The 16,582-nt window shown below is 40.1% G+C and overlaps 1 protein-coding gene across 1 annotated transcript in view; it reads right to left on the bottom strand.

Moving 5' to 3' along the window:
- The window catches only part of LOC139714969 (uncharacterized), an 87,895-nt gene extending 73,638 nt beyond the window's left edge, over positions 1–14,257 (bottom strand). The window contains exon 1 of the mRNA XM_071626619.1: positions 14,162–14,257. Within this exon, the coding sequence (XP_071482720.1) occupies positions 14,162–14,257 (96 nt within the window). The remainder of the gene's footprint in view (positions 1–14,161) is intronic.
- Positions 14,258–16,582: the final 2,325 nt, after the last annotated feature.

Raw genomic sequence — 16,582 nt, forward strand, 5'->3', positions numbered from 1 at the left:
AGTTTGGTTTTTGAGACTGAAATGGATTCAGCGTCGTCTATCACATATTCACGGATCCTGTCATCTCCTCCCATACCTCCTCCAGGATGCAGCCTAAATATTCACTAGAAAACCCATTTGTGACCCACCACATCAAAAGGATCCGAAAGTCGCTGACGGCTGAGCCGAGAGAATCGGGTCTGAAGTCAGATCATCAAAATCGGTCAAAACCATCAATTTTTTGTTTTCAGCATGACTTTGTAGTCTTGTGTGCCATCTATCATCTGCCAAAATTTTGAAGCTAAATGAGCAAAAGAAAGGCAAGAAAGTAGCGTTTTTCTGAGTCATGATTTTCCAACTTTCAACGGGACAGAAATATGTCCGAAGATTTGGATTTAGCACCGCAGATGGACTCCACCCCGAGCAACGACAGAGAGATCTTATTGGTCAGTGCGTGGCATCCTGGTTACTGATTGGTCGTGCGTGGACCACTGGCGCTAAGCTTGAATGAACATTGCGTAGGTTGCTAGGGGCATACCTTCTAATGTCCAGAGGTGAAAACTGTCTTAACCTCCCCTTGATCACGATTGCATCGGAAAGAAAACTTTGAAGGTGGTTTTCTCGAAACGCTGATTTCTAAGACCACTCGACATGCTCTCTTAAAATCATCAATATCTCCGCAACCCAGTACTTTCACTCGTGTTATATATGAAATTAAAGTAGAAGAGTAAGGGAATAATGTCATGTCATTTTCAGAAAATCTACCTCCCCCGAATTTTGGATCCATTTGTTGTAGCACATTTTATTTCTATAATGCAGCAGAAACACAAAAATAAAGATACATGCAACCATACTATGCTTTTCAATACTTGTACAATTTAAAATGTCTTGATATGAAGGGTTATGCAATTCTCTTTTCTTCTTATGGGGACAATTTTGCATTTTCATATCACACAATGCGCACATACACACACACACACACACACACTCACACAAAATGCAACTGGCCGGGTGGGGGGGGGGAGGGAATTATGCAAAAAATAGGGGACCCTCAAGGCATCCCTTCAAAACCCATGAGTCAGCATTGTTTTGTTTCTTTCTTTTTTTTGTTACTTTAGTTCACTAAATGTGACCCGCTACAACAAAAAGATCCTAAAGTCGCTAACGGGTGAGCCGAGAAAATCAAGTTTGAAGTCAGATCATCAAAATCCGTCAAAACATTCGGATTCTGTTTTTGTCATAATTTTGTAGTCTAATGTATCTTCTATCATCTGCTGAAATTTCGAAGCTAAATGATCAAAGGAAAGGCAAGAAAATAGCGTTTTTCTGGGCCATGATTTTCCAACTTTCAATGGAACAGAAACGTGTCCGATGATTTGGATTTAGCGCCGCAGCTAGACTCCGCCCTTAGCAACGGGGGAGTGATCTCATTGGTCAGTGCGTATCATCCTGGTTACTGATTGGTCGTGCGTAGTAATGTAATTTTCAGAAAATTGTGCTCCCCCCGACTTTCGGATCCTTTTGTTGCAGCGGGTAACAAATATTAAGGTTTTGTATCTTGTAACTGTGTGAGCTTCACGCATCTATTTTGCAGAGATGATAGATTGTTGTTGTTGTTGTTTTTGGTATCATCATTACTATCATCATTACCATAATTACTATCGTTATCATTATCGTTATCATTATCATAAAAATATGTGGGAAAAAACTGCTCTTATAGACTTCTAGCTCAGCAGCATAAGACTACCCCAGGGTCCTAGGGAGCTGACACCATGATGCACGTCTCGGAGGCATCAGAAAAGCGTGCTCCGCTCAAAGCTTGAGCAGCATCCACTTCCATGACGGCACCCACCCACTCGAGTCCCACGTGCGGGGGAGCCTTCGCTGCCCTCCTCGGCCTCACTGGTCGCCTTCGGGGGCCGTGAAGTCGCAAATCATCAATGTGATGATTGAAGATATGGTTGTTGGTTGTTGTTGTTGTTGTTGTTGTTGATGTTGTTGTGTTGTATAATATTTTTTGCTCTAATGAAGGGTACGACAACAGTGCTCAATATAAATATTATGCACTTTTGTTTTCAAATTTCATATTTAGGCCTGCTGAGCTTGATTGGATGATGGATAGGGGATCTATAGCCAGCTTTGCTTCCATCATCAGTGATGAAGACATCTTCATATTATGTGCACCATTTATGCAGTGTGCAAACTACTATTTTACACTGCTTTTTACTATTAATCTATAGTATATCATCACAAACAAAACAAACTCAACAAAACTAGCAAAATCAAACGTGTCATTTTTGCTACTGTATGCATACAAGTGTACGTATACAATGTCACTGCATCAAATTTCATTCATCAAACACAATCTCCGCAACAAAACTATCCATCTTGCCAACAGATACAGAGCCCGATTCAACATTTGGTAGATTACATTGTATGTCTTTGAGTGTGGACTTCTTAAGGGCTTTTTACACTTGTGTTTCTTAACCCCGGACTTTCTCTGACCCAGGACTATCGTTAGTCCCGTACCAATTTTTTCAGCTTTTTACACTGGCCAATTAGTCCCGTACTATCTCTTGTCCGGGGCTAAGGAGAAAACTGACCTTTTTACACTCGTATTTCTTAGCCCCGGACTTTCCAAACCACATGAATATTCATAATTACGCTGTGTACTGTACACGTACACGCACGCACCGGCAGCACTTGATTACCTCGTTTCTGATTGGTCAGTGAGGGTCGGACTTCGTCTCCGTCGCTTAGCCCAGGATTATTTTTTCGTTCTGTTTACACTCACTTGCTTGGCACCGCAATTGCGGTGCTAGCACCGCAATTGCGGTGCTAACCCCTGCTATTTTGCAGGGCCAGATAGTACCGTACTATCGGTGGGGCTAGCCCACTTTGGCAAAAACGAGTGTAAACAGAAAGTGGGCTAAGGATAGTCCCGTACCAACAGGGGGGCTAAGGCCCCCCCTTAGCCCCACCGTTGGTCCGGGGCTAAGCAAAAATTTACAAGTGTAAAAAGCCCTTTAGAATGTGGGTGGGAGTGTCTGTTTGTGTGTGTGTGTGTGTTTGTCTGTATACTGGCATTTTGTGCAATCTGGCCATAAACCTGAAACAACCCACAAATGGATTCAAATCTGAAAGTGCATTTGTTTTCCAAGCGCTAGATTCTGTATCAGAGGTTCCTTTTTCCTTTCATGATATACATTACAAGTACATTACCTTCCTTTTCAAATCACCAAAGTGAGTTTATAACTTGCTTAAAAAAACCAAATGTTCAAAGTGAATGAAGAGAGGCAAAACTGTCAAAAATTAACTTTCTTGACGTGTTTGCACAGCAAAGCAAGAGAAAACAAACAGAAAGAGAATAATTCTCTCTCTCTCTCTCTCTAAAAACAAAGAGAAAACTAGAATTTTAAAACACATAAGAATCACTGCCCACAGTAAATGTCTAGTGCTTAACACACTGAACAGATGGAATATAAAAAAAAAATCAACAAATATCTAATTCACGAGTATACAGTACTTACGAACGTCATAATGTGTGTGCATGTTATAAAAAATTTCGTTGCAAATTGTGTTTGAATTTGAAATAAATCACGAACAAACTATATGTCAGCCCACACAAAGCATCATCGGTCCATCCCTGTGGCAAACCACTTTGTCAATCACAGCATTGAGATAATAAACGGGACAGAAACCATTGTGAACCGCACACGCTCTTCGCTATGCCATTGAAAAGGTACTTCCTTTCGCGAGTGTGGAGGGAGAGGGTTGAGGGTTGAGGGAGTGGGTGTGGGAGGGGGCAGGAGGTAGTACACATATGTCTGCAGACAAAAATGGCATGTGGGCATTTGTTTACAAAATACATGTTTGTTTGTCTGTATGTGTGTGTGTGTGTGTGCACTGTGTATCTGCGTGCATGTGTACACTTTTTCTAAATACATGTATGTGAGAATACTCAGTTACATCTCCACTCTCCTTTCTCTGCGTAAAATGCACGAGATGGCGCCATCGCTATGGCAGTGGCGTGACGGACAAACAAGTTTCTTATTGTACCCTCTTCAACAAAGCGGTCTTTGGCTCCCAAAGTAATGCGGGAATCCTGAAGAAGATGATGCCATTCCACAACACCACTTAAATGTCACCAGACCTACACCGCACGAGGGGTGCCATTGATGACGTACAATTTGTATCCTCTGCTGAATGCCTCGTTTCATTTTGAAGAGAATCCAAATTGAACTTCACATCATTCTTCAGCTATCCAATCAATACACACGTATGTAGTTTATATCATCTGCGCAATGTGACATTTGTTTGCAAGTTCTACATGCATTACACGTCATTTCAACATTGATGTACATATAGCCCCCCCCAAAAAAAAAAACAAAAAACAAACAAACCAACATATACACACAAGCAACACATCCTAAAAAAGAACGATACAGAACTGCTTGCATTGGTCTTATAAAAGCAATTTTTGTTACTCTGCCTTGTGACTTCTTGCCACACAATGTACAGTACATGGCACTTTGAAAAAAATTGGTTAATCTGCCCATAGATGCCCATTATGAACAGTGTATCAAACGTTGGCGACAAAGGTCGAGCGACATCCAAAGGCGACCTACCTCTCGGCAAGTAGGACACCACAGTCATAATCCAGACCACATAAACAGCAATCTTGATACAAAACTGAAAGCGAACTGATTGAAGATACTGTACAGATCTATTGATGCAGAGGTAAGCATGTAATTCATCATTCAAATGACTTGAAGGGCAAAAAGCATATTATGGGCACAACGAAGGTTCTGGGAAATGTCAGCGATCTCCTCTCTGGGAGATGAGCTTGCTTCTCCAACATTACCGCATCTTCTGCAGCGGACGCTGGGAGGACTACATCTCCGGAGGACCATAAATGCCTTTGCTGTTGACTTCGACAATTTGACATTATAAAAAGCACCACACTGGGATGATCATTCTCACAGACAGCATAAAGTCCTGATGTTATATTTTCAGACAATGTTTTCACCTGACAAGCACGCAATCCACATGTCAAAATTACCAACGGTTATCCCTAAGGGGGCGTTTATTGCAAACTTCTCCGGGGGAAGAAACAGCAGTTAATTTCGAATCCATGTTTTGTGACAGTTTAAATATGGCTCTTTAGAAACAGTAGTCTGATTTTACAAACATGGTTTTGAAGCACACTGTGGTGGTGCATTTCAAAACCGTGTTTCACTTGAAACAAGGTTTTGAAAGTCTTTAACGCAACAACGCTTTGAAATGCAGCTCATATGATGTCATAGTTGCGCGAGCCCTCTTTGACCAATCTTATTGCCAAGGGAGAAACTGCGCATATTAAATGAGATGCACAATGGGACAGTACGAAGCCGGACTCAACAACACCAAAACTGATTCTTTCCTACAACAGTTAGGTCTTGGAACGCCCTCCCAGACAATGTTGTGACGGCCTCCTCAGTCAACGCTTTTCATCTCCTGCTGACGGAAGGCAGCAGCAGCTAATTTTGAGGCAGTTTTTACTTGCACCCTGTAAACTATTGGCACATGCACCCTACCCCTATGACACGCACTGTCACCAAGTTCTGCAAGAATCTTCAAGGTTGAAGGAAGCAGACTACCGACCAGAAGAAGCAGAAGAGCAAGCCAGAAAACACGCTCAGGATGACGCTTCTCTGTCAAACCATGTTTCAAAACCATGTTTCAAAACTGTGTTTCTCATAAGTATGCAAAATCTTATAAATGCAGCCTGATGTAGGAGAACAACAAGACAGGAAGTTCAAGAAAGACAACTAGTAATACAAGTGAGGATATCTACTCAATTAGATGTAACTCTTGGCGTACCGCAAGGTTCTGTACTTGGGCCCCTTTTATTCCTTGTATATGTAAATGACATAATCAATTGTTCAAAAATTTTGAGATTTTCACTTTTTGCAGATGATACTGTGGTATTTTACTCTCATGAAAATGTTACTTCACTTGTACTTACATTGAATAAAGAACTTTGTATGTTAAATGAGTGGTTTAAATGCAATAAATTGCTTTTGAATTTTAAGAAAACAATAATATAAAACAATAGATAGAACTGAATCAATGAATTTTTTAGGTATTTTAATCCATGAGTCTCTCGATTGGAAGTGTCACATTACAAACATCACCGCTAAAATATCGAGAAGTATAGGAATTCTATCTAAACTTAAATCTTTTTTACCAAGAAAAATATTGCTTTTTATTTACAATGCTTTAATATTACCTCACCTTAACTATTGCAGTGAAATTTGGGGCAAGACATACAAAGTTCATATTGACAAACTGTTCAGATTACAAAAACGTGCGGTACGGCTTGTAACAAAAAGTGATTTTCGAAGTCCGAGTCTACCTCTTTTCATTAAAAATAAAATCATTCCTATATTTGAACTTGTGCAACTTAATGTATTGGTATTCATGTTTAAGTATCATAAAGGGATACTCCCTTCCATTTTTCAAAACATGTTTAGAACAAATTCGTCATTCCATGCATACTCAACCCGTTCTAAAGATAATCTTCGAGTTCCAAGTTGTCGCTTAACAACAAGGTCTCATTCTATTCGATTCACAGGGGCTCATGAATGGAATTTAATTTCTTCTGATCTTAAATCCAGTACTACACTTACTCGTTTCAGAACCCTATTCAAACGTGTTACATTTAAAAAACTATCATCCTTGACTGAGTAGACTTCAACAGCTGTACTTTTTCTTCTTTCTTTATCTTCGTTTCTTCTCCCTCTTACCAATCTCTTGCATTGCATTTTTTACTGAGTGTATGCTTGCGTATGTCTATGTGTATATTGTAACGTAATTCTGTATTTTCTAATTTACTACTTATGACAGAAATTTCGATATATGCTTAATTGCATTTTTGTTATTGATTGTTTGATTGCTGCAAAGGGGCCCCATAACAAGCACTAGTTGCTTACAAGGGGTCCCGGCCTTTGAATGTTATGTCTTTTATAATGTGCACTTTTTTATGTTGTATCAATCAGTTGCCGAATAAATTGAAATTGAAATTGAAAATTGAATATCTAGATGTTCTGAAGAAGCAGAACTAGAGGATGGAAAACAATGAAGGGTAAATGAAAATGGAGTAGAATTCAAACAAGAGAAATAGCACAAGCATAGGAGAAAGGATAACAAACCAAATGAACACAGGGAAAGAAGGTGTGATAATTTATTAGAAAGAAGTAGCAAATGCTATAATTGGTTCCCTGCAAGATTGATGTAATGAAAATCCACTGCGCCTTTTATACGACGAAGCCGGCGCGACCGAATCTGTGCGCCGTCCTTTCTCGCCCATCCAATCTCGTCTTGCTGCCAATGCGACCTCCGAAGAGCCTGGTTTAATTGGGCTCCCGGGATCCCATTAACAAGATACCGTTGTACATTACTTGTTCGCACTTGTCCAATTGTGGGAAGTGTACATGAGGAGAAGGAAAAAGGAAGATGGTAGGGGGGATGCGGCAGATTCTGCCAAGATGAACGTTCCATTATAAAGTGGCAATGATTAATGATAATGCTGATATGACCTGTATGCTGCAGGCTTGCACATAACATCACCATAGTTTCTTCTTAAAAAAAAAAAAAAAAAAAAAAACCTTCTTTGCATGTGTGCATCTGGGTGTGCACACATGTGTGTGTGTGTGTGTGTGTGTGAAGACAGAAATACAAAGAACAGACAAACATCTATCTTGAATACATTGTAAGTATTGTATCTCGTGTGTGTGTGTGTGTGTGTGTGTGTGTGTGTGTGTGTGTGAAGACAGACAAAGAACAAACAAACATCTATCTTATACATTGTAAGTATCTCAGTCATCAGGCAATATTTGTTCTTGGAAAGCAGTAGTGAATGAGCCCTTTCATGGATTGGTAGGAATACTGTATGAGCGGAAATTTTCGCGTACAGATATTTTCGCGAATTGCTACTTGGAGGACATTTTCGCGTGTTGTTAATTTCGCGGTTGCGAGGGTCTCACTGAACTTACTTATTCACGCGTTATTATTTTCACGTGTTGTTATTTTCGCGCTTCGAAGGCGATTCGCGAAATTCGCGAAAATAAAACCACCGCGAAAATTTCAGCTCGTACAGTACACTGCTAATCGCAATTTTCCCGTCTGACACTTTACCCAATCTCCTGAGCCAAATGTTTTGTTTTTTCTATTAACCCTTCTACACAAAGCCTATTCCTTTACATGCCCTCCCCCTCCCCCCCCCCCCCCCCCCCACCAAAGAGAAGATAATGTAGGGTACTTTTTGTGAATTGTTAAAGATGGAGTTTGATTCCTCACTTGAGATGATACAACATCCTTCGTCAAATTCCTAGCCAGCAAACTAGAAATCATTATTTCTGCTCCTGTGGGGTCCCATACTTTAAACAGGCATGCATCCATTCAGGTAAACGGATGGTACAGTATTGGTGGAGATGAGAATTGGGATTTTAACTTTTTGCGAGATAAAAGAAAACACTTATGATATAGTACAGAGCATACCATTTTATGAGGAATTCAAGGTTTATTTGATGAAAATCGGGTTTGGAATGACTGAAACATCCAAAAACAAAGTAAAACAAAGCGATCGTAATAAAGTGTGGGTGCCACACTTTATTAGAATCGCTCTTTTTTGGATATCTCAGCCATTTCAAAACCAATTTTCATCAAATAAATGTTGAATTCCTCATAGAATTACATGCTCTTTCATTATTTCATAAGAGGTTTCTCATTATCTCACCAAAAAATGTTAGAAACCTAAAATTAGGTCTCAACCAAAACTATATGATCCCTTTATATATACTTGCCTAAGCGTCAGATTTCATTGCCCTATGCAAGTGGACATGTAAAGTGGGTATGTAGCACCCCAGGTAGCTATGAAGTACCTCCTATATTACTGTACAGTATGACACATGGCCGTTTCTGTTTTTCTCCCCAGCCACATCTGCGTGAGCTTTTGAATGTATGGCTCGTCTGAAGGCGGTCTGCGTGCCCGTGCGACGTCAACAACATGTTTTTGCAGACACCCTCTTCCTCGTCCTACCCCCTTCGCCCCCCCCCCCCCCCTCCCCAAATGATCCCAATGTTGCAGGCGAGTGCTCATTAACGGCGCACAGAGCCCTGTATCCCCACAAGACCAGCCCGCGCCATCATACCAAGCCAGTGAGCTGGCCCCGGGATGACTCCAGCGTTTGTCATGCGCCACCCCAGTGGGATACCCTGATGATGGCGGTGAGTGGTAGCACCACAAAAATGGTAATAGATGGCCAACACAGCATGACTGGCACTGGGAAAAGAGAGAGAACATGTGAGAGAAAGGGGACCTACTACCAAGGAGCTTCATGAAGCTCCTTGCTTAATACCTACAAAACTTCCCCTCCCCCTCTACCAGTTCAATACAATCTCCCACCCAACCCCCACCCCATATCCCCATCTTGTTGGTTTGGCAAAACATTTGTTTTGCTCAACGTGCAAACAACTTGATGACATGAATTTGATCAATCACCATTCAAGCATGCAATGTACACAATCCGCATCTGTTGTTGTCATTAGTCCTGTCATGCATCCATGGCACAACAGACATCCTCCGATGAGTCCCATTGCTACAATGTATTATGCAGCTGCCTTTTGTTTAAAACATGATTGTAATGTGACTCAGAATGGGGGTAGGGGTGGGGTGGAGGGGAGGGTGCAGTTTGAAGGAATACGGGTTACATGCATTTAAAGTATCAACCACAAGACCGTTTTGCGAACAGGGAGCAATCATGCAATTCCGATAGTGACTTGTGCACATGTCTATAGCACACTTGGACTTGAGGGCACAAGGACAAAACTATGAATACTTCATTGTCGGGAAATCTGCAGCTGCTGCAATTAATATGTACAATGTTTGTTTTACAGAGTAAGTAGGCCTATCAAAAAAAAAAGGCATTCAAAGCACAGTTCCAAAGGTTAATCAAAGTATCAACCTGTTTCCAGCAGTTTTCTCCACATTTCCTTTTGAAACTGTACCAAATGTGGACATTTTTGCACATTTCGCATGACATGAAATTTCCTGTAGGCAGTGTAGTGCTTACAAATTATGTTTAAATAGTTTCTCGTATAAATATTCCATATCCTTGATTATGCAGAATTAAAATAAAATGAAATTTATTTTACCAAGTTACTTGCAAAAGATGTCTTATGCAAAAGTTTCCACTTTTTCAGGGTGTACAAGTAAAATTTCTGTTTTGGCTTGTACAGCTATTAGTAGGCACGTCACTCGCGCGCACCCAAAAATCAGCCATTTCAAAATGATCGTGCGTGTTCGGCCATTTTCATGTGAAGTGAGTGATGATACTGGGGTGAGAAATCACGATTGTTTTGTCAAATTTTTGAATGATGAGAAATAAAAACATACATATTTAAGAAAAAAATATCTGTTTCTTGCGTGTCTGTGTTGATGTGTGTCTGTTTTTGATGACAAATACGAAAAAAAGAGGCTTGAAGCGCGGCTTACCGACACGGTCAGGGAAGCTCGAACGGCGATATCTCGGTGGCAACCTCCGCGCCACGCAATTTCGTAACCTGTTTGTGTGTGCTTTCTGCATCGTTTCCGGGTGCCACACGTAATATATCTGGAAATGAGGTTGCCAATCACCAAGCTGTATACCTTGGCATCGGGTACCGAGTCCCGAAATTTTCCAAGATAGCGACTCGCGCCGGCAAGCGACGGGAAGGCAAGAAGATGTACTTTTTTACCCGAATTTGCTCGAATATCTAAATTTCGATATCAGATTATTAATTTTGAAGTATTTTCCTTTCATTTGATATATGATTCATTTTTCAATTATTTTCATGGCATTTGGGACAGCTTATTGTTTTCCGCCTTCCACTCTTTTTTGCACAACTTCCTACGCTACGCTACGGCCGCGAACCACGAGTCAGGGTTTGACCTTGTGCAGCGCTATGCCTATCTTTTACACATGTTAGCTGGACTTAGTTAATTTTTCAACAAATTTGACTGGCCCGTCAGTGATTTCATGACCAAATTGAGGTATTTCCACGCTTTATTACAAGAAAATTACAAAATTCTGAATGCTCATTTTTTCTTTTCTTTGTGGTATGTCCAGCTTTCTAGCAACTTGACGGTGTTTGGGCAATTATGAATTTATGATTTTTTTTAAAATACTGGGTCAAAATGTGCCAAAAATGCAATTTTCCCAAAATGGCTGAATTTAGGGTCTTTTTTCGAGTCTTATTTTTCGCATAACTCGAGAACGAAAAAACAAATTTCAATTTTTTTTTCTGTTTTGTGTTTCTTTTATGCCCCTCCTTCCTCTGCAAACGGTTTTAAGTTAAAATAAAAAAGTTTTAAAAATGGTGTGATATGCCTACTATTAGTATAGTATGCATTGTATATTAGGCACTGAAAGTTATCAGTTACAGTTGTAAGTAAAATGTACAATACATTGTACATGTATATTGTACAATTTGTACATGTACCTGTCTACACACCAGCTATATCCCAGACTATAGTTGTACCCCCCCCCCAACAAAAAAAGAAGAAAATTTCAAACAAGATATTACAAGATATTCATGTACATTGTACATTGTAGAGTGAGCACACTCACACAGAGTGCACTCTTGTGTTTGTACAATTGTATCCACACACATCTACAATGCAGTATAAAATCTGAACATGCATCTGAATAGACAAGAAAAACCTCAATCAGAACAAAATTGTATGGATCAATGTCATGTGTGATATAAACCTGTAAATCTTCAAGATTCTCCCTCTTTCCTGAAATGAGCTGTATGCATTCGCAATACTTTAGATATCAAATTTTAAAAATGGAGACAAATTCATGTTAAATGTTATTTTCTTGAATAGCTCAATTTGTTACATGACATGTTTCTATATTAACACAATTTCTTACTGTTATTCAACTTATCATGGGAAAAAAAAAAAACATTCCTTTCCCTATATAAAAATCCTGTTTGAAAAGCAAACAAAAAGCAAATGCCAGAGAAGAAGATACAGAATTGTACGCACAGGCATCGAAAAAAAAAAAGAAGCAGGATAAAGAATCTGACCCTCCCTGGACAAAGAAGACTGACCACAACATGATGCAAATGAAATTAAAATGAGGTTGTTTACGTCCAGCTGGCCTAGAGTGTAATCCTCGGCCAGCTCATTCCCAAGTATGCCAAATCAGATGTAAGGCCGCCGCAGATTTAATCTTGAACCAATCAATTACGTGATGGTCAGAATTTGAAATGGAATATATCTGAGGACTTCCACAAGAGAGTGAACTACAGCCGTAATAAACTGCTAGGATACAAGGACATTTTTGTGATACATGTGTGTGCATTCTGCTGCCATATTTTTTTTTCTTTTGTGTAATACAGCTTGTATGCCTGTAAAAGTCTGATTCTTGGAAGATTTCATGAGCACTGAAATCATCTTTTAAATCATGACCTGGCAGCCAAATTACATTCTATATTGCTGCATTGTCAATCAACAACATCATGAATGTCATTCCAATGGCTCAACATCTGCTTTTTGCGAGCAAAATAATTGAACCTAATAACTCTGAACACTCCATATACATTGTACTTCTGAGACTGCACTTTAATGCACATTAATCAAAAATAGTCAAATGTTGAAAAGGGATGAATTCTACCTTTACCAGAGACTCCAACTCTCCCGTTTTCGACGGGAGATCTCCCGCCGAAAACCCGTTTTTGCAAAATCTCCCGTTCTCCCGCTTGAGATTTAATTTCTCCCGCCCTGGCTCTGTGTCTCCCGTTGGAAAGGATTTCTTACTTATTGCTATTGTATGTTCAAAAAAATAAGCCTTAGATAGCACCAGAGAGCATCTAGAACCCTATAGAAACTTCGCGCTTCGCACACATCAACTTGGAGTCTCCCGTTTGCTAGGGCTTTCAGGCGGGAGAATCTCCCGATCAGAAGGTGCATTGGGTTGGAGTCTCTGCTTTACTCTTTCTTATAAATCACTCACAATAATACTAAACAACATGAAATCAACATCTTCCTCAGATGCTGAAAACCATGATAAATTTGTGAAATAAATCATTCTCCATTTTACTATCATACATAACTTACCTAAAATGTGTAAAACCTATAAGCACTACATGAACAATAACTGGTAAAATATCATGGTCTACAACTGCAGGGCCACACAAATAAAGTACAGCGACCCCATTTCCTCACAAAAACTGATCAAGCTGAAAGAATATGATTAATAAACCCGAGAAACTAGACACTCCACATTCAAACACAACTCATATTTGACATTTATGGGAATCCAGGTCACACACTGTGTATCTGGCAAAGAAACGAAATACAATGTGTACAAGGACGACACCATATTTGTACACCAGCCACTTGTTTGTGTGCGCACCCATATGTCACATGTGTGATGCATAAAGATGTGGAAACCCTGATACTAAATTCATTCTTTGTGTGTGTGTGTGTGTGTGTGTGTGTGTGTGTGTACGTGTGAATGTGTGCGCCAAGTACTATGCGTCTTAGAATATAATCCCAGGGTACAGTACATTTGTTGACACTTCGCTCCGGCAGAAGAGTGATGTTTCTTTTTCTCGGAACTCAAAGAATGCTGAAATATCAAGTAAACGTACTATAAAATTTGAAAAGCAAAGAGAGAACAAAAGAAGATGACAATTTGATTTGAATATACCGCATACAAAGTAATTTGATTTGTGGTTTATGGTAACACCGGTTCTCATACTTGCCTGAAAGCACTAGTATGAACAAAACAAAAAAGATTACATTAAAAAAAAACTCAAAATGTGTTATACAACTTGCAGCTACAGTCTCTGTATTACAAATAGAAAATCACAGACACGACATCACACTGACCACACACTAAAACGTTTAACCCGTTGAGGACGAGTCCCGAGTACAATTTGTATACTCAGGCAAGTGTCTATGAGTAATGCGTGTTGTAGCAAAATCAGCCCGTCCTCAATGGTTTAATCATTCAAGATTACGTGTCTGATGGGAGTGTCTCAAAACACAGGTGAGATGTGAAAGTCCGAGAGAGAAATTCAAACCTTCGCAAACAAACACGGGACACCGCCATCTCTCTTTGGCGTGATTTGGCAGGGAAGGGCTTACCTTGAGTTTGCGGAGGTAGCCCGATTTCTCGATGTCGGCCAAGGAGACGTTGGCCCCGCCGCACGAGATGGGCACATTCTCCTTCTGGGAGGACATCTTCTTCTTCCGGTCCCCAGAGGAGGGGGGGGGGGGGGGGAGGAGTGAACTGGTGGAGGGGTGGCACCCAGATGAGGCGACTTCCCCCGAAAAACAGCAAATGGGAGATTGTGTTCCGCTCACTTCCCTGGAAAACTGTTTTCTATTTCTCGCTCACTGCTCTCTCGCTGACTCGCTTGCTCTGCTCCGTTCTTGCCTACATCATGGCGTCTCCACCGACGACGGGGAACTCACTCTCGGAGGCTCTGAACGTGGCACCATGCTATTCTGGGTCTGTGCAGAGAAGAAAAAGGGATATATTATGGAGATGTCAAAAAGAGACAGAATGGGTTTTCTTATAAAATGAAAAATGAACAAATCAGGCAATGGTTACCATAATGCAATATAGTATTGTATCTACACTATTAAAATCACTAACATTAATTTGTACAGATTTCATTAAATATGTGGTCCAACATACTGAACACCAGTTTTAAAACTACTTGTCACACTGTAGCTGCCTCTGTGATCATCTGGGGTTTTTTTGCTACCTTATTCAAACTATTAGAAAAAAAAAAATCTTTTACAGATACATACAATACAGATGTACAATGTATGTATGGCATTTTTACCTGACATGAAAATGTGTAGAGTGCTTAAAGTACAGAGGGAATACAGTGCTTTGCAGTATTTAATATTCAAAGTGCCAGTTGCTTGAAATGACGGATTTGTAACAAATCTTTCAGCATGATGCATAAAGCACGCCATTCTGAGACTTTCTCCATTTACAGGAAGGCCCCACGGAGAAATACTGCGCTCAGTGAAATTACAATTCATCACATCCCCCACTTGGTTTGAGAGGATGATCCTGTTTTTATCATCATCTCCAATGCTATTTTCACAGTTCTCATTTATTTTTTTTTTCTTTTCACCCAAGGGCTTGAAGGTACACCACATGAGAACTCAATGCATAATCACCACAGACATTTACATTTAAAAAACCGACTTGATGGATGTCTTTATCAAATGCCTCTGTTCCTCCCACACACACTCAAATACATACATCACTTTTGCGCTCAAATAAGAGCTGCTATATTTGTGTGTATTTCTGCCATATCTTGTTTGATGGCGTACTAGAAGGGATAACGGTGTTTTATTGATTTCACAGTTTTTGACAATACAAGGGTTTTACAATGAAAATACTTTTCTGTTACCCCAAGACAAATGTGGAAACAAGCCCTCCCTCTCCCTCTCTCTCTCTCTCTCTCTCTCTCTCTCTCTCAGGCAATGTTCATCATGACTGATTCCTTATGAGATGAGAAGTTTGCAAAGTCTGCATAAGAATGACGGTATGTACTGTAGTTACTGTACATTCACCTGATTTTCCTAAACTTTAAAGTTTAGCTCAAAGTTTAAATCTTCAATAGCTTGTGATTCAGCCTCCTGCAGATACACTTGAAAGATTAAATAGCAATCTATATAAAGATTAGAACCACAAGACATCTTAGGGTTTGAATGCTCTACCCATGGGCCGGGGGGGGGGATCCCCATTCGTGATTTAGTATCGTGTGGACACAATACAAACTGTAAAACAATGAACTTCAAAGTTGAGACCTCTATGAACCCTAATACCCCATGGCTCCCGTGTCTACCTCCTGTGTGTGTTGCATCCTGTACTGTATTGTCATACATTTTAATAGGTTTATAGGCCTAATTGCTAGTACTGTGTGAGCATGTATTTCTTCTGGTTCTGTGGTTCTATTGAGTGGGACTATCACGCTTAAAGGGGAAGTCCGGACGATTATCAGCCGTTTCCCGTGTAAAGAACAATATTTTATGAACCTCATTACCCTTTTCCCGACGAGAAAAGACCATCATATACATTTACTATGATTTTTTTGAAAAATAAGGTAATTCTTCATGTTCGAATCCGTCGCGAGCAGCCCTTCCTACTATCTGTCCCAGTATGCATTGCGCGTGACGTCACAGACTCACTTTCCTCAGCGGAGCACCGCTAGCGCAGCCCAGCTACGCATCGATCTCCCATTGCACTGCTGACTGCGGCGCGGTATCTGCATGCCTGCTGAGGTCTGCCTAGTTGGCGCTACCGCAGGAGTCCGTACACTGTTTTAGGAGTGCTGTTGCCAAATGCTATATTCCTTTATTGAAATGATCTTCGGTATATATCTATATAAAATCCGTCAAAGATTAATGTAAAATAGTTGCAATGTTATAACATTTTCATTTTATTGAAATATTATATGTATTGTAATACTGCCGTACTTATTAGTGTCCACCCCATCATTTACAATTCATTGGCTATTGTTGTCATCAGAGTGATCAGGC

The sequence above is a fragment of the Diadema antillarum genome, unplaced genomic scaffold (assembly GCF_040938485.1).
Source record: "Diadema antillarum isolate AM-2024a unplaced genomic scaffold, OU_Dant_1.0 scf00000045, whole genome shotgun sequence".
Lineage (NCBI taxonomy): Eukaryota > Metazoa > Echinodermata > Echinoidea > Diadematoida > Diadematidae > Diadema > Diadema antillarum.